This window comes from Sander vitreus, chromosome 3, assembly GCF_031162955.1.
Source record: "Sander vitreus isolate 19-12246 chromosome 3, sanVit1, whole genome shotgun sequence".
Taxonomy (NCBI): domain Eukaryota; kingdom Metazoa; phylum Chordata; class Actinopteri; order Perciformes; family Percidae; genus Sander; species Sander vitreus.
The window spans coordinates 2,074,471-2,100,984 of NC_135857.1; the positions used below are offsets into that span (position 1 = coordinate 2,074,471).

The window sequence follows — 26,514 nt, forward strand, 5'->3', positions numbered from 1 at the left end:
TTGTTATGCTGCAAAACACCAAGGTAAATTTCTATGTGAAAACCTACTTGGCACACTTATCGAAATCAGACATGAGGCCGTTTTTGGAACTAATAAACTACGTAAAAGCTCATCGTTGTAGTACGAAGTTTGAGTTCATATGTTGCTGCTGGCCATTACCCGAGTCCAACTATATGTTAATCCAAAGGCAGCTTCATTTCAGACAACGAATCAGAAACTGAGTAAAAATCGGGTTACCATTTAGTCCTCATTTCCAGTTTAGAATAGCTTTTCTACTATACTGTTGAAGTATACTGTAATATGACAGCAGAAATGAGAACAGGAAGCAGTTGCGTATTGTGCTGCACTTATTCACTTGTGCAGCCACCAGCTATTATTTTCAAATGAAAAATCTCAACCCCCCAGAGTGTTTGAATTATTTATGTGTTGACGTGAACAGCTACATGCTCTACACATTGGATCTTTGATAATTGACAGGTAGCCTTGGGAGATGTTAAGATAACTAAAATTAGAAGAAAAAACAAACTTCTTAAAAAAAAACGACCTTTATTGAAGACATTCTTAAATGTCAACAGCTGTTTTTTGATATTAGAGTGGTATTCAAAGAACAATAAAAAGACATCGGTACAGCACATAAAAAAAATATTTTTCAAATGAAGAAAAAATACACTACCAACTCAGAAATCTCATTTTTGAGTTGTAACACCTAAAGACTAGTTTCTTTCATTTCGATGTTTAGTCCTCCTAATATGGCAGGGGATAAAGAACTACCACTAGAAAATCTCAAACTTAAGATATGTAGTGTTAACTTTACAAAAAAAAGAAAAAATAACACTGTACATCTTAAAAACATTAAATATACACATGTTGTTGTCGGTCTGACTCATATTTCAAGATGGTGTATGGAGTATATTAGGGTTATATGGCATAAACAAAACTTCAGGTCCCATGCCTAGGCAATCTATTCATCGTCGCCATCATCGTCGCCATCTTCCTCTTCATCGTCGCCGTCATCATCGTCTGCTGCAGCAGCAGATGCCGTTTCCACTGTGCCCTTAGTACGGTAAGCAACAATATCCTGTAGAGAGCCCAACAAAGTGTTTTTAGCAATAGAGAGACCTACTCTTTTACATGCTTCAACGTAAAATAAAACCTTGAAAACAAAAAAATGTGATTTTTACATGTTTACAAAAACAGCTTTGTCTATTTACCTTGTCGTATTTCTCCTTCAACTTGGCAGCCTTCCTCTCATACGGCTGCTTGTTCTCTGCTGATGAGCTGTTCCACATCTCTCCCAACTTCTTTGCCGTGTCCCCAATCGTAAGTCCAGGATGCTCACTTTTTACCTTGGGGCGAAAGTCTGCACAGAATATGAAGAATGCAGACCTGTGGGGAAAAATGTTTCAGATAAGATATCATAATCTACTTGACACTTAAGTGTCATGAAAAAATGGTGTGGAGCAAGTTGATTATGATACATACGGTGGTCTCTTGGGGGCATTGGGGTCCTTGAATCGCTTCCTCTTCTGGCCCTTGGGGGGATCATAATTCTTCATTTCCCTCTCATAACGCACCTTGTCTTGTTTGGCCATATCTTCAAAATTGCCTCTTTCTTTCTGTGACATTGTCTTTGGGAAGACGAAAACAGTTTCAAACAATCTTGAAGACATACACTTCTTGAAAGAAAATATATGATTCAGAGAATAAAAAATGAAGATTCAGATATTGAGTTATTTATTTTACCTTCCATCGCTCAGAGCATTTCTTGGAGAACTCTGCAAAGTTGACAGATGCTTCAGGATGTTTCTTCTTATGCTCCTCTCTGCATGTTTGCACAAAGTAGGCATATGAGGACATTTTGCCTTTCGGCTTCCTCAGATCCTTTCCCATCTTGGATCGCTAAATAGAGAAGAGAGAAAACACGTTTTGAGATCAATGTCTCCAAGTCTAATCATACAGCAGCATTGGCGATATTTAAATATCTCCCTAGTCCATTGGATGCGTCTTGCTTTGTCAGTTCCATCTATTGTTTGAAGGGGGGGTGTCCGGGATGACTAATAAGCTATTGTATGTAGAGGCCAACATGATGCTTCCTTTAATACTAGCTACACTCAATAACACATTAGTTTACTGGTACTTTACTTCCAGCATGAATTCATGGTGATATATTACAGAGTTACCGTTAGTGAAAACAGTGCGTTAACGTTACCTCCATTATTTAGTAACGTTACCCTCCCATTTAAATACCATGTAGATAAATACAAAAAGAATTAGCTTCCGCCGCCTTTGATTGTTCGCTAGCTGTTAGCCATTGTGGCTCCGCTGTTGCTGTGTGTCCTCTTGATTTTCGCGTTAGCCTTTTAGCTAGACTAGCTAGCTTTATCGAGCTGGCGTGACACAGTGCTCATTTCATGAGACGATTATTAAAATGGCTGATTTGATTGCAAACAATGGCTAGCGGACAGCTATCACACCCCACCCGCCTCTTAACAGGCCTCATATTTAACCTCAATGGCCTGCCTGGATAATGCAGTTTAAATGATTTAAAGTTTCAATAAAAGTGGCGATGGCGGCGGAGAAAGATGCTCCGCCTGCATCACTGCACCCGGCGGACTGCCTCAGCACCAGTCAGCGGTATTAACCTACGTTCACCTTCTAGCTAGCGTTAGCTTTTATGATAGCAACACGGCCAGACCAACCAGCCCCCCATTACCATGCTAACATATAGCAGGCTAGCTATGTCGGCTAGCTCATAACACATTAGCGGACGTTACGCTAACCCGAGCGTAGTCGTTGACTTGGTCATTGGGTTACTGTATCGCACCTTGTTTTTGGAAGCTAATGTCAGGGTTAGGTAACTACGCAGCTACGTTAGCAAGATAGTGTTAAACATCAGCAAGAGCTTGATACCATGTTAGCATCTTATCCAGCTCAGTCATGCAACTTATGCACGTTAAGGTTACAACGCCGTTGTATACTGTGCAAATCTTATCACAGCCCACGGCTTCATTCATAACAAGTACATACTAGTCGCGTTGTTAATAAGTGACGTTAGCGTTAAACATGTATTATGCTTACCCCTGAAGCCAGCTTTACGTCGGTACGTATCAAACAATGGAAGAAGAAGCACCGTCCGTCGGTGCGCGGTCTCTCGGCTGTGAGGATGCCTCTATGTTTGTCTTGTGTGTCGGGCTCCGGCTGTTGAACATTGGCTGCCGTCAACTCCTTGGAGTACCTTATTGGACACTCGCTGGCTCAGCCCTGCTTGTTGCAAGTAGTACAGTTGGTTGTCCAAAACACGACGGGGCGGTGGCGCTAAACTTGAATATCAAATAGCCAGCGCCTGGGAAAGATTTAACGTAACGTTATGCAGGTATATAGCAAGTATATTCAAATTGAGGTGGTACGTTAAACAAGTGAAGACTTGTGTTGTGGAATAAATACCCATTGTTAACTTAAAAGTTATACTACAATATACAATATATAATGTGCAATTAACCCACACGTTACCCGTAAAGTATCAAATATACATAGGCCTAACTAATTTAGAGTGTTATAGGCCTATATGATATATTACCGGATAATCAACATAAGCAGCTGTAGCTGGTTAAGATGGATCTTATTTTATTTTATTTTAATTTAGGATTTATATTTATTTTGACAGGTTTAAAGATTAAGATTATTTAGTTATGTAGTAAGAGTAAGTCAGGAGTGAAATGTGCCTTCTCTAAAATGTATTTGTAGAAACGTACATATAAACGTAAGATATTTATTTCATGAATTGCAAAAAGATGTGTTTCCTGAAATAAAGAAGCAGATTGAGTGCAATAATGTGAAGTAGGCTGCTGTATACAATCTGTGTTTGTATGATATATTTTATGTTTGTAGAGTAACCAGTAAAGTATAGCTGTAAATGTACAGTATTTCTCTCTGAAATGGCCAGAGTTGAAGATTATAGCATAGAATCAAATTGTAATGCACTGTCAGTAACCGATGTCAACCATATTGGGCAGTGTTTAATTTTGAATGCAACATCTCCCCTACTGAGCTGACAGTGGCCATTCAAATGTTGTAGGTCTCCATAACCACAGCACCTAGAAACAGCCTGCATCAGGGATCAGCTCTGCTTCTGCACATGAGAACAAAACCTGGAAGCCAGACGTTCTAATTTTTATACACATACAGGCTTACATTTAGGATCCACAGTGGTAAATTACGTTTTTTAGCAAGCCATCAATGAGGTGAACTGTCACCTGGAAATGGAAAGGTTTTCATTACACCGAGAACAACTACTGTAGCGCCAGGTGGTCACCAATGACAACCAAAGGTAATGTTAAACCAAGGATATGTAAAGATTGAAATGTGTTACCTAACTTGAAAGTAACTTAATTTTGTAACTTAAAAGTTTTGAATTGCAAAACAAGTTATATTTGGTCACAATACAGAGGTTTACGTATCTTTGCATAATTTGATATTTGCTCGATTGATATAGTTTTTTTTACTTCATTGTGCACCCTGCTCATTGACTGTAGCCACAGCGCTGTGAATTTATGGCTGGCAATGTGAGATTACCTGTAGCCCAGAGTAACTGTTGAATACTACATATCAAGAATTCAGGGTTGCAATCTAATAGTCATTTTCTTCTAGAGGGAAAACCGTGGTGGGATCCATATGAAACATCTCATAGAAGACAATTTGTCTACCGTCCAAACTCAGCTGCAGAGATTCTGCTGTAAGTTCTATTCATGGGCTTCTGATAAAGTTCTGAATATGCATGCAGAATTTGCTTGTTTCTGTGTATGTGTAATTTTATGTCTCTGTTTATGCATATTTAGGTGCCCAACGTCAACTTCATTTATAGACTCCAATTCACAGTCTATACCTTTTGGTTCAACTGTGTACAGCAAGGAGTTTTGCTGGAAGCCAGCCTGCAAACCTGAATGCATTCGCACAGGAACCGCCTCAAGGCAGAGGAGAAACAACCCACATCCTAGTCAGGTTGGTATTTAGGCTGTGTTAGCCTCAATTTTACATTCATAGTTGAATGCCATGCTTGACCTCTCACAGTGTATCGTAACCTTTAAGTCAAGCTATTTTCCCCAAGTCTTTCATCATGTGGAGGCTGCCTAGGGACGCCACACAAAGCTCTGAGTATGTCAGCTTTCCTTGGAACTGTCCCCCATCTGAGGAGAACATCCGTAAGGCCTTGACAGCACAGTACAGCTCCATCTACAGATGTGACTACATGGGTATGCCTCAAGGTAGACAAGTCTGTTGGTTCAGTCTTGTGTATATGAAAGCATGTCAGAACAGCTGAACTGCTGACATTCAAGCACTCAGGTGTGTCCAAATGAAACAATAATAATATTTCTCTCTACAGCTCATTTTCCTTTTGTTGTGGAACTTCTTTGACAGGACATGGTCATATTAAACAAGCAGAAAGAAGACTTACACCTCTGCACAGCAGGCGTGAAATGCCGCTGTCTACTGATACAGAGATGAGGGACAATTACCGCCAGCCAAAGCAAAAACCTGAACTGCTGGGCAACTACTCACACTACAGCTGCAGCACACATCCTAACATGGCCTGTCGTGGTATAGGTACTGTATTCTAAAAAATGAAATACTGATGTAAACACAGTTAAGAGTGCTTGCAATTCACCAAGCCTAATGCTTTCTATCAATTGCTTATCCTCTGTGTGTTGCAGTTCCAACTGTTGTGCAAAGGCACACTCAGCAGAAAAGATCAGATTTGACCAACTACGACTGTGGAAAGAGAGTCACTGATGTCACATGTGTGATAAAGTCTCTGCTGCCCCAGGAGCTGCAGCAATTACACAGAATTCTACCTGAGGAGGGTTAGCATCAACTAATGCCTTTGAATGTTTAAGCATTTTGACAGGTTGCTTACTGATTTTTATTTGGACATGCAGCTAGTTCATGTTTTGTGTCTTTCGGCTTTGCAGAAAAGGAGGCTGTAAGAACAGTTTTGAGTAAAGATGTGTACCCAAACAACAATGAGAAAGTGTATAAACTCCCAGCGGTTGTGCTTAAGTCCTGCTCACCAGAGAGGATATCAAGCTGGCCAGGACCTCTCTGAGCCTCATGGCTTATATTAGTTGTTTCTTTATCTGTCTTTGTATTTTGTGTGTTTTTATGTTATTTATTTTCATGGTAGGGGTAAAACTGTAATAAATAACATGACATAATATAACCAATATATGTAAATTAACAGTGTCTTGCAGAATTAGATTGCTGTTATTTTTGTGTGGAACTTGTGCGTTGTGATAATTAAACATCTCTGCCTGATGAAAAAATATTTGTCTGCCATGTTTCACCCCTCCCCGTTTTTTCTGCTATCTGACATTATGCAGTATGTTTCCAAGACAGACAAATTGATTTAATGGGTTCTATCTGCACAGAATATGACAAACAGTAAAACGTAGTTATCTTTTGCTTTGTAAAATACTGTTTTGCAAGTCCTTCCGAAAGGAATATTATATTTTTGTATAATGTATTCATGCTCTTGGTAGTTGCAATTCAAATGTAACATGTGTCAACATTAATGAGATGAATTAAACGATGATTACCTGAAGATTGCTACAAGTAGGGTAGCTCATTATGTAAGTAGGAAATATCTATCAGAATGGACTACTTCCTCTATAAATGTAGTTAAAGGTAGAGTAGCTCATTCTGTCAGGTAGGGAATATCCATCAGAATGCACTACTTCATCCATAAATGTAGTTTAAAGTAGGGTAGCTCAACAGGTAGGACATATCTATCAGAATGGACTACTTCCTTTTATAAATGTAGTTAATGTATTCAAGTATAATGTAAACAGTGCAATTTATTTTTTATTTTAAACAAGATTGAATATGGCTTTAACGAAGCTATTTCTCTCTTTGTACGTGCAGCCTTCTGTCTTTAGTTTTGTAGTCTCACATGTCACTCTTGGTATCTTAGTTACTATGGGGCCACCTGCTCTGCTCAGGTGTAATGTTAGAGCGAGTGTCAGGTAGACTAATGTGAGCTCTGTCTAGGAAATGTGCTGCACTAAAGTCTGCTGTTTACATCACATCAAGATACATTTAAGATACACCATCTAACAAGGATGCCATTTGGCAAAAAGACCCGCTCTTCTTCAGCTTCAGGAAGATTAGAAACCCAACATGTGACCAGGTAATCTGCTGCTTTGTTGCTCTCCTTACCACCAGTATAAAATCACACGTCTTTGTTGAGTTTTGTTAGTACCAGTTTTATCTTTATTTCTAGAGTTTTAATGTCTGGATAAGGGATAATGGGACCATAGGTTGAGGCCTTTCCTTGTCATATTCAGACAATGTTTACTGTTGTCATGGTGCTTGAGTTGCATCCGTGGCAACACTGAGCAGTTCCCATAGTAGTACAGGAAGTCTGGTTACCTGGAACTTTCACTCCTAAGATGAAATAGATTGATGAATAGTTTACACTTTAAAGTAGTCTGTAACCATGTTGGCTACCCTGCGTCAAGTAATAATAATGATCAACAATAATGATCTTCCGATATACATTTAATGAGTGCCGAAACAATGTTTACCCATAATAACAATGCACTATAGGAACAGTGCATGCATTTCATCAAAACATCTCAAATCCTCCAGCATCCTCTCTGAACTGTGGAGTGCAGGGGGGAGGACTAGAAGCACTTCTGGGCCAGGCTGTCGGGGTGAGAAAGTCACAGATGACTGCTCAGCACCAAGACGAGGGGGTGTCAGCGAGGACAGACAAGAACAGCCTGAATGGTTGGTTCGAGAGCTGCTGAAACAGAGCAGGCGGAGACACTCTGTCACACTTGGAGATGAGGTTCAAATCATTAGACGACAACACAGTATTGACCTAACTCTCAGACTCTGCAGCCTCAAGGTATACAACATATATTTAAATGTGAAATCAGAAAAGTAAATGTGAAATATTTCAACCTATCTCTGCATCTGAAAAGTTTGTAAATTTGGATTATTTCACTGCCATGGATTTTAACCCCTTCCCATTGAGTCAACATTGTTAAAGTTGCTGCTTTTAGCCTCAAGGTGTCACTAGAGTGCTACATTAGTACACTCACCATTTTACAGACTCCAAAGTGCTTAAACTCAACTACAGCTGAAGCATATCTCACTCACAAGGTGAACTGCAGAATAAATGTAAGGTAATGTCAAAAGTGCCATTTTAAATCAAGTTGATGATCAATTTACATGACAGTGCATCCGGCAGGACAATCTGTCCCATGTTTCAGGCTAAAGTAAAACAAACATAGTTGCTGGGCCAACTACTTAAAAGGACCCCTGTATATTCAAATTCAAGCTTTCAAGCTGACAGGAATGATGGACTGTTATAGGAGGCTGGAGTTTCAGTTGCAGATGTCAGTCACACTCCTGCTTAATGTAATGAGCAATGTGCCATGACAGATTAAACAGAACAGGCTCAGGAGTTATGCAGTTCTAATAAAGGGATTTGGAAAGCAGTCAAGGTGATGTGAACACTTTCAGCACTTCCATCTCTTTGACTGATAAAATAATTATCTCTGCAATTCAGCAGAGATACCGCAGGGAACCCTTGACTCTAGTTACATCCGTGAGGAAGTAGGCTGTTTATCCCTGTTATTTATTAATGATAGTCTAGTTTGAAGAGTGTCATGGATCAAGGACCCGTTGCTAGGAAACCGTGGCAAATTGTAGAGAGGCCATTAACACCATGAGAGCATGGCTCATCATCAGGCCTTGATCAAGCATCTCAGAGACATATCATAGCCGGTGATGGCTTGCAGTGACCTTTACAGATAGTTATTAATACTCAGAGGTGGAGCCCTAATCATGTGTGTTGGTAATTACATAGTCTTAATATCTCCTCTCTAGCACTCAGACTGTGTGAACTGCCTGGTGAGTAGACTGAAAAAAATTAGAAGGAGCATTGTTGCCAGTAAAACTTTATTACTGGTATTATTGTGCTATTTTCTTAGAATATTCATTATCAACCTGTAATATTAATTGGCTCATGTCATCATCATATAATGTCCCCATTCTTCCTTTCCAATAAGATTGATGAGACGATATCACTCGACAACCTCCAGAAATTGAAACTAGCATTTGAGGTACTGTATAAACTACATCTTTTTAAAATCACACTGACAGTCTGACTATTCATTTCTGGAAGATTTGATTGTATTTTTCCCTGTAAAGGATTTTGAAACGGGTGGCTTGAGATCCATTGATGCGAAGAATTTTGGCCGTATAGTAAAGAAGTGTTTGGGTTTGCCGAAGACAGTAAGACAGTGTGACATTTCTCTTTATATCTTACTCTCTCTCTCTCTCTCAGATTCTCACATCTCTGCGTTCTCTGTGTCTCACTTCTTTGCAATTGACAACAAGCTTACCTGAATAATTGACAATAAATGTTATTGTTCTTTATTCTTTTGTTCTTTGAATTTCACAGAGCAATGCACAGATGCAAGGGTTATTTAAGAAGATTGATTATTCAGGCCAAGGAAGGATTTCATGGGTGAGATGAAATTCGTATTTGTTTCTTATGGAGCATGCAGCCTTTTATTAAAGAGATTGCCTTAGTTATGACACTTCTCATGCATGCTAAAACCAGGAATTTGCAATAGACCACTATGATGTGACAGGGTTATTTTGACAACTGTAATGCAGTAAGGATTTGTAGCAGGTTAACTGGAACTCACTGGAACTCATCAGCTTTTCTAATGCCAAGTTGACGGTGCAATAACACATTTGTCTTGTGTTGACTCAAAGGAGATTGTTTCCCAAGTGATAGTCTGCACTGTATTCACTCTTGACTCTTAACTTAATGATCTTGTCAGTGTTTTTTTCTTCAACTGGATAATTTGTCGATTTAACAGGTTTTATGGATTGTAAAGCAGAAACATAATGTCCTGGTTTGCAAATTTTAAAGAAGTGACTGGAAGATATTTCCAGTTCTCTGGTGTAACACTGGAGTATGGTTTGTTTTTTTAATTTGCAGAGTAAAATCGTTAATTTTACAACTGCACTCGCAAGGGTGTATTTTTTCCCTGGTGATAGTCCGCCTCACTTATTAAAATCCTATTTTTATGCAATAATTGAACATCAATCACATATTAAATATAAGACACTGAAGGACCTATCTGTCATAAAGTATGAGGTCTCAACAAAAACAAAAAATCTGACTTTAAATAAGGCTAGTAAATTAATAAAAGCCTACAGCAATTACACAGAATTTCTATTTTTGATTGATAGAATTTATCTATGGCTATAGAAGACAATCAAAAGTGTGTGTAAACACTTATCTCCAACATGATCCCTGATGTCACCACCATTTCTATATGACTACTATTAATTTGAAAAGCATGTTGTGATCATTTCTAGATTGATATGCATAGTTAAAATGTAGGAAATTATATCATCATCTACACGCTTTCATTTTTTATTTTATTTTTTGAAGCCTTTTGTGTTGCCCGTACTTTACTAAACCTAACACCCTTGCACATTTAACCATGATAAAATGTTTTGACTATCATCATGCAGGATAGTCAACCTGAACATTACCTGTTTTTCATGTGACGCAGGGCGAGTTCAGCACACACATGATGCAGGAGTACAAAGAGAAGCAGGAAACTGAAAGACGCAGTAAGCAGGTGGCTTTCACCCTGCCAGCCACTATGAAGGCGTTGGGTCATGGCATCCCCATCGTCAACATCCACCCCACCCATGATGGGACCGTTGTAACAGTGCGAGAAGACGGGGTTGTTTGCTACTGGAACCCTGAACTTAAACCCCTGAAGACCAAAAAACATGTTTGTATGTTTTAACTTTTGTACATTTACCTGAACACTTTAAAGATAAGTCTGGTGTCATTCTATATTTTTCTTATTGTTAACAATCCCTAGTCTAGCATTGCCAGACCTATCTCCACAGCGATGTGGAGTAATGTCTGGCTACACCACAGACACATTCTGGGATAGGAGAAAAGAAAACGCTCTGGCTTGGTCTTTAAACCAATCACAATCATTTTGGGCACAGTGACGGTGGCTCTGCAAAATAGTCTCGGGAAGGAAGTTGTTTTGGTGGAACATTTGCACCCCGCAAAAGAAAATGCCACATACAAAATTAAATTAGGTTAACTGTTGACACAATACAATAACGTGAGCTATTTAAATTAGCTGATACATGGAACAATGGAGGTCTATAGGCCAAACCAGACTTTGCCTCTAATATTGTCCATATGTATAGAAGGTTTATGATGATTGTGTTATTTTGTCACTCTTCTGTATGTATAGTGAGGACAAAAGATCATAACACTTTTCACTATATTCAGTAAGCATACTATATTATATACTATATTAATTGGCAACCTACAGCTGTATCTTCACAAATATTCTATATAGTCTATTCTATCGTATTGCATCAAATCTACCTCTACCTATGAAACGTGGACGTTTGTGACATATTGATTTGTTCATATCTTACAGAAGGAAGGACCTGCAAACAGGAAGTCAAAGTGGGCAAGTGATTTTACTCTGATGACAGAGTTCAACAAGCTGATGATCGGAACGGGGTAATATGAAAAATAAAAACGACTTAAAGACCAAAGGATTTATTGCGTACATTGATTAGGCTTACTCTTACTGCAGGTTCCAGACTATTCTAGCTTTGTTTATTGTGTGTGTGTGTGTGTGTGTGTCTTCGTTATCTTCCAGGGACAGAGAGATCCAACTTTATGAGCTTTCCACTCTGGAGCCTTATTGCCAGATCAATGCACTAGACACAGTGCCTTTGACATTAGATTACGGGTGAGCAACATAACTGCATGTTAACATTTGTTCCAAATGTCACAATAAGTCACATTAATGGTTTGTTTTTTCCCCTCAATAGCTACACTGGCCCTGATAAATGTTGTGTTCTGTATGGAGACATGGAGGTAGGTCCTTTTGTTCAGACCTGATCCAATTCTCAAACAAGAATCATTTATTATATTCCACTAGATTAATACTGGCGGGGGTTACTTCTTTCAGGGATGTGTGACTATCATTTTAATATCCTCTGTTGGAGATACCCTCAGGTAATTATGCTTTTCTAAATACTTACTACACACATGCACTCTTATTTCACTTATTCAATTAGCCATCACACCAACGTTGAATTCCCTAATGCAATTGTCATGTTTTCTTGAAAATATAACAATGTATTGATCAAATCACAAAAATATGAAATATTGAGCTTTGATAGGCAGATTTCTGGAGCAGTATAAGGAAATATGTTTTTGCCTTCAATCACATTGAGTACTAAAATGTCTCCAATTCAGTAAGAATATTGTTAATTTATTAAGTAGCTATTACTGAGATAATGTATTCCGCTGTATATTAGATTTGTAGCTGTGAAATTCATATTTCTTTAAATTTCATTAAAGAAAATGCATTGGATTTTATAATTCCCCCAGGCTATACTGTACAAACCTTTGGGAATGTGTCATGCAGTATATTAGTTGTTCCAATGAATCAGTATACTTCATTGACTGGTAGGTCATTGAATTGCACCAGTATCATGGCCAATTCCATTTAAAAAGCTATTTTGTATTTCTCTTTTTTCAGTTAAATGTGGCACATTTCAATGTATTCCCGATAAAAGCACATGTATGTGAGATTGATAGATGGAGTGTTTTTTGACAGTAGGGATTGTGCACTGTTTCTGGTTAAAGTAGATAACTGAGTCTATGGACTCTGTGAACTACTGAAAGCCAGGTAGGCAGTCGACTATCACAGGAACTTCCAAATGTGGTGGAAAATAATACCTTTGCTTCCTGTATGTCCCCCCGACAATCAAATAAATGATATGTATTGCACAGGCTTTGTGTCTCAGAAAATGTGACACAGTTTCAGGCCTGATTGCACATCTCAACTTCTCTTTTTATAGATTATGGAATAAATTACCTAAGATTGAAAATATGCCCAACATAGCGGTTGACAATGCAGTGCTTTCCCCGAATGTGACATTTGTCAGATGGAAGGTTCATCAGGACTGGGTAACACAGGTGACATTTTACCTTTCCACTTCCCTTACAAAGAAATTAATTTAAGTTCAGCCAAATGACATATTACAATATCTGCAGAAGTTGTGTACCAAGTTGTGTTCAATGGTGTGGCGTTTAACATCCTGAAACAGACTAGCAAGCAACTAACTCTTCTCTCTAACTGCAGGCAAAATATTTTCAAGGTTTTCAAGCTGTTGTCTCCTCATCAAATGAAGAATCGTCCTCCCTCGTTATAGGTAAATTAATAGACCTAAAACACAAACTTATGTCTGTTCTTACATATGCATATTCTCCGTGACTGATTTAAGATTCCGATAAAAAGTGATGAATATTGAAAATGATGATTAAAAAAGGCATTTAGTCCTTTAACTCTACAGTGTGCATTAATTAAACTGGGTGTTGAACATTACTCAGCCTGGTAGGAGAGCTGGGGGGGGATGACTCATGATGACTCATCTATCACAAATTCACCAATCAATGCCAGCACGCGTGTGTGTGTGTGTGTGTGTGTGTGTGTGTGTGTGTGTGTGTGTGTGTGTGTGTGTGTGTGTGTGTGTGGTTTGCCATGTCCACTTGCCAGTTTTGTAATTTGTTCAGATAATAGCTTACCCTTTCTCCACAAAGCATGTTTGATGGATGCTTACACACATGGCCTGGCAATAAAATGCTTTTTTTTCTTCTTCTTGAGGCCGTGTGCTGCCTCTAACAGATGCTGAGCAGCAGCTGGGTGAGATCAGAGAGGCCTGCTATGAAGGTAAGACCAAGAAGGTCCAACTGAGCTGGACTCCACAGCTCCGGGCAGCATGTGACCAGACCGTTTTCACCATCTACAAAGGTGTCAAGACCTTTGACCTTTGTCAGAAGCACAGCTTGCTGGTCACTGGAGGCATGGACAGACTCATACGCATGTGGAACCCACATTTTTCGGGGTGAGGAGCCAGATGTCAGTGGTCTTTCTTCAAGACAATTAACATGACATTTAAAGGCCTCCTCCTCCTGATTCTGTTTTTATTTTTTCAGGAAACCAACCAGCGTTTTGAAAGGACACTCTGCTCCCATCACCTACCTCTGCATCTTCTCAGAGGACAGTCAGATCTTCTCTGTCTCCATAGACAGAACCGTGAAAGTAATTCATGACTCATTTTTGTGTTTTGCTGATTTTGTATGTTCTAAATCAGCGGTTCCCAAACTTTTTAGGCAACGCACCCCCTTCTGCATCCTGACTGGGTTGATGCACCACTGATCTTTTCTTTTTATGGCCAAATTAAATTAAGGGGCTTTTGACTTACATTGGCATGCTTTGTGTTCAGGCGGTCAACGTAGATAAGGGCTTCATACACACCACACACTGTGGCTTTGGGCAATCTGCATCGCCAGTCCAAGTGAAGCCCAGACCCAAATAAGTTTCATCATATTTCCTTTGTTTTCTTCCAGTCTGATGCCCAGTCTCATTGCCTCTTTTCCCTACTTGCCTGGATGATGAGCATATGTCCTCTTGATTTGCCTGTGCTCTCCGATCCTCCTTTTCAGTCTCCCTCATCTCATCTTTCTCTGTCTCCCACTCAGTTTCTTCTCCCGGTCCCGGTCCTTTCGGCCCAACGCATCTCCCCGTTTCTCTCGTCTCCGATTCCTCAGTCTCTCTCTTTCTAGCTCCTCTTTCATGACTTATAACTTTAGATGTCCCACCTTACAGTTTTCCCTGATTTTAGCCAGTTGTGCATATTTGCGTAAATAAACTATTTCAGCTAGTAGGCTAGCTAGTAGGCATACATACAACGTTAAAGCTAGCAATGTTACCCTACACGTACATTATGTAAAGACAGCCTGACTGGCAGGAACTGAAGTGCATTTTGGGTACATTTACAGTATTTATTTATTAAAATGTAAGTTTTTAATTCAAAATTTATAAAGCAATGTTTTCAATTTTAGCTTTTTATTTCATGAAAAATCCCACTAAAAAGTATTGGTGTAGTTATTACACCATTACATTTTTCCTCTCGTCCACCCCCTAGAGGCACCTCAAGCACCCCAAGGGGTGTGCGCACCACACTTTGGGAATCGCTGTTCTAAATGATCCAAAGAAGTACAGCATTTATATTACTGAACTGCTGTGGTGGAAATACATACACAAGTTTTGTACTTCAGTAAAAGTTTGAGACACAAGTTTGAGTTTACAGTACTTGAGTTTTTTACATTTTACATTCCACTATGACGGCTAAAGTTATTAGTTACTTTTAAGATTAAGGTTTTACCCAGACATGTATAATCAGTTTATAAAACCTGATGTTTGAAGGTCCCATGGCATGAACATTTCACTTTATGAGGTTTTGTAACATTAACATGAGTTCCCCCAGCCTGCCTATGGTCCCCCAGTGGCTAGAAATGGTGATAGGTGTAAACCGAGCCCTGGGTATCCTGCTCTGCCTTTGAGAAAATGAAAGCTCAGATGGGCCGATCTGGAATCTTCCCTTTATGACGTCATAAGGGGAAAGGTTTCCTCCTCTTTCTCTGCTTTGCCCACCCAGAGAATTTGGCCCACCCATGAGAAAGAGAGAGACATCATGGCTTGCAAACGAGTGAAGCATGGCAGTTGGTCAAGGCCACACCCCCATCCTCCACCTTGCCCCCCCCTCTCTCCTCCTCAATAGTATTTAAAGCTACAGACACAGAAATGGCACATCCTTAGGAAAGCTCATTGTGGGACTGGCTCTAGTGGCTGTAATTCTGCACCAAGGCTGAATTTGGGGAAAGAGACTTCAGATACAGTATTAGGGGACCACTAAGGTCTATATAAAAGAGACTTCAGATACAGTATTAGGGGACCACTAAGGTCTATATAAAAGAGACTTCAGATACAGTATTAGGGGACCACTAAGGTCTATATAAAAGAGACTTCAGATACAGTATTAGGGGACCACTAAGGTCTATATAAAAGAGACTTCAGATACAGTATTAGGGGACCACTAAGGTCTATATAAAAGAGACTTCAGATACAGTATTAGGGGACCACTAAGGCCTATATAAAAGAGACTTCAGATACAGTATTAGGGGACCACTAAGGTCTATATAAAAGAGACTTCAGATACAGTATTAGGGGACCACTAAGGCCTATATAAAAGAGACTTCAGATACAGTATTAGGGGACCACTAAGGCCTATATAAAAGATACTTCAGATACAGTATTAGGGGGACCACTAAGGTCTATATAAAAGAGACTTCAGATACAGTATTAGGGGACCACTAAGGTCTATATAAAAGAGACTTCAGATACAGTATTAGGGGACTACTAAGGCCTATATAAAAGAGACTTCAGATACAGTATTAGGGGACCACTAAGGCCTATATAAAAGAGACTTCAGATACAGTATTAGGGGACTACTAAGGCCTATATAAAAGAGACTTCAGATACAGTATTAGGGGACTACTAAGGTCTATATAAAAGAGACTTCAGATACAGTATTAGGGGACTACTAAGGCCTATATAAAAGATACTTCAGATACAGTATTAGGGGACCACTAAGGTCTATATAAAAGAGACTTCAGATACAGTGTTAGGGGACCACTAAGGCCTATATAAAAGCATCCAAAAAGCAGCATGTCATAGGACCTTAAATTGAAGATTAAACTACAGAATAAATTAGCTCCACCCCAACCTGTTGAAATGCTGCTTACGTATGTTAATTATAATGATGCCGTAGTATAATATAACACAGACAGGAGCCATTCTGCATGATAAGTTTAGTATTTTGATACTTTAAGTACCCATTATGGCTAATGCTTCTGTACCTCTACTTGTAATATAGTTTGGTATTGCTTTTGCTTAGGTGAATTATGTGAATACTTCTTCTATCGCTGTTCACTGTTCCAATTTCAGATTTGGGATATTCAAGATCAGTGTTGCCTGTTTACAGCAGACCCCAAAGCCAGCGGGATTCATGGTGACATATCTGCATGCTCGTACTCCTCTGCTCTGGAATCCTTTTACATTGCAGCAGACTGTATGGCTGTGCTCTCCCTGAAGATAAGGTTGGCTGTCGTGCCTTTGTGCTTTATTCATCATATAACCCAATGTACTCTGAAGATATTTTGAAAACATATTCCTCAACTGAACTAATTTAAGAATGATGGTTTGTGATATTCTAAAACAAAAAAACAGCTGATGCATTTGAAGATTTCCTATTGAGGGATTAACATCTCACTTTCACCCAAAAGATACAACAACTAAGATTTTTGTTTCTTCAGAGATGACTGCAGCAGTTCAATATTCATCTCCCTTTTATTCATTTTATTATCTCTTGCCTCTGTAAGGTCACGGCTTCACAGCCGTCTGACTGTTTCACATAATGAGACTGTAATGTGCTGTGGCTACAATGAGGAGTTCCGTCAAGTTGTCAGCTGCACTGAGGGATCTGTGAGTAAATATGTGCTTTACAACATCACACACGCAGATAGATGACCCAACTTCACATTTCCACTGACAAAATGAATCCAGCCTGCGTTAAAACAGGAACATAATCATATTTATCTGATGTGTAACAACTGTACAATTAACTCAAAACGTTCCTTGTCTCAGGTTGTAAAAGTCTGGGATTTTGACACTGGGCGTCAGGTTTTCGAGTTTGGAGGCACACACAACCTTTCTGCCATCACATGCATGACTTTTGACCCCAAAGGGAGGAGGTACAGTACATGAAGCAGCTTGTGAATATAATATTTAGCCACTACTTCATCACACTACAGTATGTTCTTGTGTTTGCAGACTCGTCACAGGTGGAAGAGATGGCTCTTTAAAGATCTGGAACTTCAACAATGGTCAGTGCCTAAAGACACTAAAGAAGGGTATGTATTGTACATTTTCATTACTTCCTCAAAACAAAAAGTTGGAAATACTATACTATCTAATAATTGTGAAAAAATATTTCAATCTTTCCTGTAGATGGTGAATGTCACGAAGTGTGCGACTGCATCTTTCTGCAAGTTCACAGGAATGTGTGAGTAATGATGTGATATTTGCCAAGTGTTCTTGGCTCAGTATACATTTTAATTCAAGTTGAGCTTGTGCAAATTCTTTTTTTGAAGCTATGTGATGTCTGTCGGCCGGGACCGGATGATTGACATTTACCCAGTGAGTACAAAAGACATGAGTTCTGCTAGGTTTTATTTGTCAGTTGTGTGTCAGAAATCCCATTCCAATTATTTCTCCAATTCCTCCATCCCTCCATCGTATTGCATACCATTTGCATTTGTTTACATTGTCATTACCAGCTGAACTCCATTCTGAAATAGCAAAAAAAATCTACTGAGAGTTCATGCTGTATATAGCCTGTTTTGAATTTCATTATAGAACCAGAGAGTAGTGTGCACATTTTTTTGCTGCATGACACTTCTTGTCATTGTCTGGTTAATAGGAATTTTAATGTGCTATGAGGATTTTCTACCAGCAATGTTTCTCATCCAAACATAACATAATGTATTAATATTGAGATGTTTTCTGACTGTGCATCTGTATTTTGTCAGGACATACCTGAGGACCTTCATCACGTCCAGAGGCCGCAGCCTTCATGGCAGGATGATCTGGTGATTAATGAACAGACAATTGTCTTGATGATAACTTTGAGAATAGATATTTAGGCAGACCAAAATAATAAGGTAGGCCACTGTAGTTCAATGGGTTCCTACTGAGAGTTAGTATTCCCCCTGTGCCATTTATTTCAGGCGGACGAGATAACAGCGGTAGGAACATTGTATGGATCCAATTGTTATTCTTCCATTTCTAAAAAGCACAGCTCTCCGTGTTTAAAGTGACAAGAGGACAAATGGGGTGTTTTTGTTGTGAACTGAATGCATGATCACACACACATCAGGCAAGAGAGCTCTGTTATTCAATTACCACTGCATTCATCTCATTTGGTTGCTACTCTGTATTTTTTATTTATAAAAATACTTTTAGAAAATCTGCTAGTGATGGAAAATAATGACGTATTTTGACTTAAGTACAACTTTGAGGTATTTCAGGTACTTCACCTGAGTATTACCATTTTATGTCACTTTGTAGTTCCTCTCCACTACATTTCAGAGACAAATATTATGCTTGTTACTCCATTAAATTTTTATGACAGCAGTGGTTACAAGGATCCATATTTCTACATTTATAAAGCCAGTAGTATATAAAATAATTAACAAAGCTCTGCAGTACACCATTTAAACGCTCATCATTGTGTATTATATAGAGGTGCTTGACCAGTTCTTTCTGGCTCTGCCTCAGTCACTGGTGCACCTTCAGGCCTGTAATGATAAAGCTTGCCTGCCCGCTGCGTGTTCATATTACACAGACCCACGGAGGACACTGTAGTCTTTGGTCCTAAGATTCCTTTTTGCTGACTTGCTAGAAATCTCAGAGCGAGATGGGTAACAAAGCCTCCTTGATCTCTGCCCTACAGTGAAGCATCGCCTGCAGATTTCCTTTTTTTTCAACTCAAGCAAGTTACCCCATCCCTTTTATTCTCCCTGTGTCCCATTTCTCTCGGTTTTCAGAATTTCTATTACAAACTGAAATGTTTTAATTTCTTGCCATCTTCCTGTACCCATGTTGTGTATATATATATATATATATATATATATATATATATATATATATATATAGTTTAATATAGAATCTTTTCCCAACACATCATTGGTGATGTCCTCACGTCACATAGTTTTTTGCTTTGTCTAATTCCCAGTGCAGCCGAGCTTTGGCCTGTCAGTATACCTGTCGTTTGTGCAGGCTCTGCTCCAGAGAGTCTGAGCTCTCACTGAAATATAAAGACGCTTTCATCACTGACTCAGTTAGAACACAAGGTGTGCCCTATGCACTCCCACCACAGTGTCTTATAGGGTTAGCTCAATATTTTATCCCCTGCAGTTTTTTTCTTGCACACTTTTAAAATTATATCAGGATTAGTTTCAGAACAAAAGTGTAGGCTCATGATTATTGTCTATTCAAAAAGCAACACACGTTTCTCAAACAGCACCTTAATAAATACAAATGATTAGAGCCTCTAAAATGTCACAGTTTAGTAATCCAAGGCACGTTAGATAGCTGCTAACACCATTCTATTTCTCATCATTGAGGATCTATATTTGGTAAATTGTGAAAGAAACCACTCATTTAATGTGAATGCCCAACCTTTAGACTACTATTATATTATATTTTATAATATATATAACAACTATGCTGTATCAATAAGCAAGACTCTCCAGCAATTTGTTGTACTAAGGCAGTGGTGCTTCGAGCTAAATGCTAATCTGCATTAGCATGCTGGCGTTTAGCTGGTATAATGTTTACAAAACTTACCATCTTAGTTTAGCGTTGTTAGCATTTAACATTAGCTTTAACATTTGCTCATTATCACTAAACATAAAGTGCAGCTGAGGTAGATGGGTGTCATTAGTTTTGCAGGTACTTGGTCACGGAACAAAGTATGGGACAAATGAACATGTTGTCCTAATGGTGGCGCTAGTCGAAATGTCAGGGGATCACCAAAAATCATGTGGATTTATCGTCCGAGCACCATGGATATCTGGACCGAATTACATGGCAATCAATCAAGTAATTGTTAGGATATTTTACAAATAACTAAACTAATTTTCCTAAACATTTCTACTATTCTAAACACACTTTCAGGTAAAATCACCAACTACAATAATGAATGCAGCTTAATGCTCTCAACACTGTCCCTTTAGTCCTCAATAATATCACACAGACTAGAGTGCCTTTATCTGATTTTACCAGTATAAAGTGGTCCGACTACCTCTGACAGCAGGGCAGTTCTCTCTCTACATGAGCTGTAGGAGGGAACATTCATTCTAAGTACTGCTGTATGATCCATTGTAGGAGGTGAGTCCCCTTCCATCTCTGTCATTATGGCTGGAGGGTACACTCACCCCCCAAAGAGGCCCATTAACAGAGCAGAAATAATGCATTACAGAGGCCAGAAAGAAACGTGACGCCTTTGATTATCTACAGAGCCCTCTCTTGGAATTGTTTTTTTCATTAATGGCCTGCAGGAGGAAGATCAATGGGTTGTTCTGTAGATATTTGTGTCTTTGTGATTTTTTTTGTTTCTCCAGATGGTCAGTGTTGTGTTGCATCTCATTAATATTTTAAAACATCCCAGTTCAGCTAAATATTGTGCCTGGTCTTTGAATATATTGTACAGTAATTTCACTTATCAGTGCCTATGTCAAAATTGCCATCTGCTTTTCCTGATTCGTGTACAGTTTCTTGTTGGCAGCATCGCTCCGTGTAACATATTCCTGTTGAGTTCAGTGAAAGAAGCGCATACTGTAAAGCACAAGATGGATTGCTTTGTGTCGATGTGAAATACAGTGGCAGGAGTCATGTTTGGCTTGTTTGCTCAAGGGTTTGACATCAAATCAGTCGATTCAAAATGTGTGACACACTTTGCCAGTGCTGTAAGAAAAAGCAAGACTTCAATGAAACCTCTTTGACATTCATACACAGTCATAACATTGTTCACCCACCAATCTCTCAACTGTTGAATAAGACTCCTTGGCTCTTTATAGACATCTCTTTGAAGTTTTGGTGCACACCTCTTCTTACTTATTCTGTGTGTTGTGCAAACTCCTTGATCATTTCTTTAATTGGTATGGTTAAAATAGTGGGAAATATGCGATATTTCGCTTTCACTTCCCTTTTTCCAGAGACCAAAGAAACAAGATATCTAGTATTTATTTAAGGTTCTGTACCATTAGTTCCATATCAGGCTTTATCTGTTAGAAAATACTATTTGGTTATGAAACTTTGCACTTTCCTTGCCAGTGTCATCTTTGAAGCTTTGAACACATTTCTACGGTTGGTTAAAAACATGCTGAAGTGATAAGACATGTAATACACTATATCTTTTTTACATAAAAAACAAAGACAACAATCTTCCATAAATTGGAAGTTAATGGACATACAACTACTGTGGTTGAACTATTGAACTTCTTATTCTGTTGTTTAGAGAGACTCACACTTTGTCTGTCCTCAGAAAAATGGCCATAAGGATGACATCCTTTGTGTGGCGCAGAGTCCTCCATCTCTCATCGCCACCAGCAGCTATGATGGAGAGATAATAGTGTGGAATGTGGTGTCTGGACGTATACAGTGTCGGTTTGTCAGCCCTCTTCTAGCTGAACACCAAAATGTTAAAGGTGATTTTTGGAGCAAAGCGAAAGACGAATATAGTCAATAAAAACTCTGATGTGTTCAGAACATTGCATTTGTTTGATGTTTTTTTGTCTGTTACACAGGACTGGATACAAGTGTTCCAAGCATCATTTTCCTAAAGAACTCCAAGTTACAGCACTTTTTCCTCGGCTACAGCTCTGCTGTCGTCTGGAGCCATGGGTCAGTGTTAATAACAGCACTGATTACAGCGTATGATTGCATTTTACAACCTTTCACAATGTCTTTCAGTACACTGTTAATTATATGTTTTCTCTTTTTAAGGTTGCATAAATCTCTGGAATGTGCTCAGTGGAGGAAAATTTGTGGGCAGCTTCAAAGCTGTAAGATATTTAACTCAACAACATTTCTTGGTTTCACTTTTGGATATTAAGGCATAACACTCCAGTTTCCCTGTTCTTACTTTTACCTTCAAAATAGCTGATTAAACAGTATAATGTGTGGCGCACTGTTTCTTTACTTTGTTCTAGTTTTTTTTAACAACTAGCAGGTACCTTCCTTGCAGCTACATAATGCAAAGCAGGGACTCTTAATATTGGGAGGTGGGTGAACATGGGGGCATGAGCTGAAATACTGTAAAATGTGCTGAAATCCTCCTAAAGAAAGCAATAATTGTGTTTTGAGGCTATCAAACATAAAATGTTTTTCAATTTTTCACAAAAAAACCTTTAAAACAACATTTTTGCTTTGCTATTATAACCCACTTGTGTTTTGTTACCTAGCAACAATGACTCTTAACCATTTCAAGGTGCTTTTATGTTCATGTATTATTGTTCCTTGATGATTAGTTTCTACAGTTTGTTTGCCAGACATATTTTATATGGAGTGTAATCTGGGGATATGTATTAAGTCTGTCTGCAGGAGGGTAGCAGTTTGTCAGCCATAGCCAAATAATGAATATAAATAGTTAACTATCAGTGCTATGACTGAAAAGCACTTAAACATTTTTTTTCATTTATTTATTATTCATTTTGCAGTCTCGATACCAACAGAAGATTACAAAACTGGCTAAAACAGACAAGGACATGCTGCTGTACGCTGCTGACCGTATTGGTTACATCTATATTTACAACATGGAGAAGTTTGCCCCTGAGCAAAAATCACCTAGAGGTTAGCTACATTATTTTCTTTCCATTGACTGAAATATGAAGAATATATGAATAGATACTGCCATCAGAACATGCAAAATGACATGTCCTGTTTGTTTTTTTTCACATTCATTCAGTTGAACACTTTTGGCGTGCCCACACCAGCAGAATTACTGGGTATGTAAAATACACAACAGTCACAAATTCATCTTGTTTTAAGTTTCAAATTGTAACTGCAGTCAAACAGCAATTAGACTTTGGGTTGTGTCCTTAACTTTTAGCTTTGTATAGTACTTAAAAGACCTCCTTAGTGGGACCAATCATTCTCAGTCTGAGGTGTCGGGGCAGCAGGAGCAGCACAACGTCCTTCTGCTGCAATATAGACAAACAAAGTATAGTAGAAACTGTGTGTGGGAAGGTCTTAAACAGACGATCAGTATAGGCGAGATGCTGCCCGGGGTGCATCTGCCATCAGACATATCAACGGAGTGGATGATTTAGAGTTCTCTGCCAGAAATGCCTTCTCTCATTTCATCTCATGTCTCTTTATTCTGGTCCAGCCTGCAGATTGTTGACAATGATCAAGTGGTGCTTACTTCATCCGCAGACTACACTGTGCGCCTTTGGAGTGCACATGGAGAATTCATTGGTTGGTGTCATTTTGCATCTGTCAATCCTGTCTTTCTAGCCATTAATAATGTTCATGCAAACCACATTAACTTGAGTATGGTGCAGTGCTAAAGGTGGAAATGCTGTTATTTGTGGGCATGCTCATTCCAGTGTGACGGTACACATGGCTGGATTAACTCACTAAGGGGCATGGGGTAAAAATGCGCTGAGGGCCCTTATGGTACCCCCTTCCTCCCACTCTGCATTGTGTATGTGCCCTGTCACCTTTAAGTGTCCATCAAGTAGGCTACAAGTGCACACAGCAGACTACAGCTTCGTTATATTTGCCTAGAGAGCTGGTAAACAAACATTTACTCATACGTTACTATACGTCCTGGCTCCAGGTTTACAGTGTGGCAGTTACATTTTGGTAATCACACAAATAAAGTTAGGAATATGGACAATGTAAGCACAATATTACATAAATAAGTAAATGTATTAAGATTAGATTTTTAAAGAGGCCATTCAATCAGGTAGTGATGCAGGATCTACCTAAATGCTAAATGTAACATTGCAAGCAACAAACAAAAAACATTTAAAATAATTACCACTAACCCAATGACACAGCAAACCTGGGGATTTCAGGAGCCGTATAGTTCAACAGGAAGTTCCACTGTGCCCAGCTGTTTGTGCTAAGCTAAGCTAACTGGCTGCTGGCTGTAGCTTCATATTTAATGCACAACGAGAGCGGTATCAATCTTCTCATCTAACTCTTGTATTTCCCAAAATGTTAAACTATTCCTTAAATCAGCTGTCACTGTCTCGTTGGTAATCCAGCCTTGTCGTACATCCACTACAACTCTTCTCTAAATGCCTTTTAATAGCCAAGGGAAGAGTGTGAGCCCATTTCGAGACATCCACTTTTTGAAAAACTGCATCCATAGCTTCTACAAGATAGATGGGCACAAAGCAGATCATTTAAATTTGTGTATGACATTATTTTCTTTGTACAGTAATGATCAGTTTTTTGTAGAAGTCAGTGATCTTCAGCTTTTCCCACTGACAGAAAGTAGACAGGAAGAATAAAAGTAAGATTCACATCTATCTAGATATTTTAACACCTTTTTAAGAAATAGTTGCATGTAAGGAAATGCCATTCATATTTATTTGGCGAAAATGGAAAAATAAGATTGTTTTTATGTACCAATGTGGACTGTATCTGACAATAACCACCAGCTATAATAATAATCTTAAAATAAAATAATAATTTGACATTTATTTTTCAACTGATTCATAACACTTTGAAAATAAAGCTTCAGTGTCCCTGTGTGTCTGTAGGAGGTGTGCTGCAGGGCACTGCAGATACATGATTTCAAATGGATTCAGACATTGTGACATTTTATGAAGCCACAGCTTTGACTCTGTCACATTCCTTCAGCACCATGCCGTGCAATTTGGAAAAACATTGAAAAGGAAAATGCTGGTCTTTGTCCCCAGGGACCTTTGGGCAGCCTGAGAGCTGGAGCGTCCACATCCCCTCTTCATGGAAACATCCTGCTGTCCCCTATCAGGTTCTGATTGATCCTCTGAGTATGCCTGATCATGAAATTCTGAATGTAAAAACACATCTTTCTGATGCCATCAATCCTGACAAGACTGAGGGTTAACGAGGTGAACTAAAGGTGAGATGCATTTCTTCCCTAATCATTATCTGGGCAGTGTAAGCTACATTATATATGCCTCTCTCTCTGTCTCTACCCCCTCCAAATGAAAATGAACTGAACTGATGTTTGCCTGCTCCTCTTGCAGCATTATTGCAGTCAGAGACACACAGTAAGCTGAGACTTCCCCCAACATCCATCAGTAAAACACACTGAAGAAGATTAAAAGTACATTTTACCCAGAGACTGGCTGAGTTATAACCATTACATCAGCAAAGACTACTCTATATGAGTCTTACACCAGACTCATCTTAAAAAGTGACAGATTTATATTTAGAGTGAATGTGTCTTCTTTTGCATTTCAGGCTCTGTCATGAAACTGTCAGGCATACTAACAAGCTATCGAACCACTGTGCTCTGAAAGGCTTTTATGCTGTGGAGCCGCCAAACACTGGTGTAAGACCAGGGGTCCGTTTCAGGAAGGAGGTTCAACAAACTCTGAGTCTAACCCTGATGTCTGAGTTGATTTACCCTGAGATGGAACTCTGAGTTTTCGGTTCCAGAACAGTTGATATGAGTTGGTTCAATCAACTCCGAGTAGGTTCACGTGCATGCACCACCACAATAAAAAGGCAGTATGAATGGAGCCATGATACTACGATTCACCATGGTAACAAACCACAAACAAACGGGTCGATGGAAATACTCACAAACAACTAGTTTGAACATGTATTTTGTTAAAATTGCAAAACACGTAATCTGACCACAAAGAATGTGCTGGGATGTTAAAGCCTGTCCACGATGGTGGATGTTAGTGATATGAGGACGATAAAATATCTACATAGCTGATGGACGGTGAAAAAA

General features: G+C 39.0%; 2 protein-coding genes and 1 pseudogene across 3 annotated transcripts; 2 read left to right on the plus strand and 1 right to left on the minus strand.

The window, feature by feature from the left end:
- Positions 1–406: 406 nt before the first annotated feature.
- Positions 407–3,218, minus strand: LOC144514747 (high mobility group protein B1-like). Its single transcript, XM_078245630.1, has 5 exons — positions 3,079–3,218; positions 1,744–1,899; positions 1,483–1,628; positions 1,212–1,386; positions 407–1,078 (listed from the first exon to the last, which is right to left on the minus strand). Exons 2-5 carry the CDS (start codon positions 1,888–1,890, stop codon positions 962–964), a joined length of 585 nt encoding a protein of 194 aa, XP_078101756.1. The 5' UTR covers positions 1,891–1,899; positions 3,079–3,218; the 3' UTR covers positions 407–961.
- A 752-nt stretch (positions 3,219–3,970) lies between these two features.
- Positions 3,971–6,301, plus strand: LOC144512353 (testis-expressed protein 26-like). Of its 2 annotated transcripts, none has more exons than XM_078243054.1 (7): positions 3,971–4,327; positions 4,648–4,732; positions 4,836–4,998; positions 5,105–5,261; positions 5,416–5,601; positions 5,709–5,858; positions 5,967–6,301. In XM_078243054.1, the coding sequence occupies exons 1-7, from the start codon at positions 4,315–4,317 to the stop codon at positions 6,098–6,100; spliced, it is 888 nt and encodes a 295-aa protein (XP_078099180.1). In that variant the 5' UTR covers positions 3,971–4,314; the 3' UTR covers positions 6,101–6,301. The 2 variants fall into 2 exon arrangements, with proteins under 2 accessions (XP_078099180.1, XP_078099189.1); XM_078243063.1 differs by having other exon boundaries at positions 4,905–4,998.
- An 811-nt stretch (positions 6,302–7,112) lies between these two features.
- LOC144513668 (cilia- and flagella-associated protein 337-like) lies at positions 7,113–25,656 on the plus strand (annotated as a pseudogene).
- Positions 25,657–26,514: the final 858 nt, after the last annotated feature.

Excerpts from the sequence above, each read along its gene's own strand:
- LOC144514747 (XM_078245630.1), bottom strand. The coding sequence starts at position 1,890 with ATGGGAAAGGATCTGAGGAAGCCGAAAGGCAAAATGTCCTCATATGCC. Across the intron at positions 1,629-1,743 it reads AATGCTCTGAGCGATGGAAG|ACAATGTCACAGAAAGAAAG; the intron begins GTAAAATAAATA and ends GTCTTCCCAAAG. Across the intron at positions 1,387-1,482 it reads AATGCCCCCAAGAGACCACC|GTCTGCATTCTTCATATTCT; the intron begins GTATGTATCATA and ends TTTTCCCCACAG.
- LOC144512353 (XM_078243054.1), top strand. Across the intron at positions 4,733-4,835 it reads TCAGCTGCAGAGATTCTGCT|GTGCCCAACGTCAACTTCAT; the intron begins GTAAGTTCTATT and ends ATGCATATTTAG. Across the intron at positions 5,602-5,708 it reads CATGGCCTGTCGTGGTATAG|TTCCAACTGTTGTGCAAAGG; the intron begins GTACTGTATTCT and ends TGTGTGTTGCAG.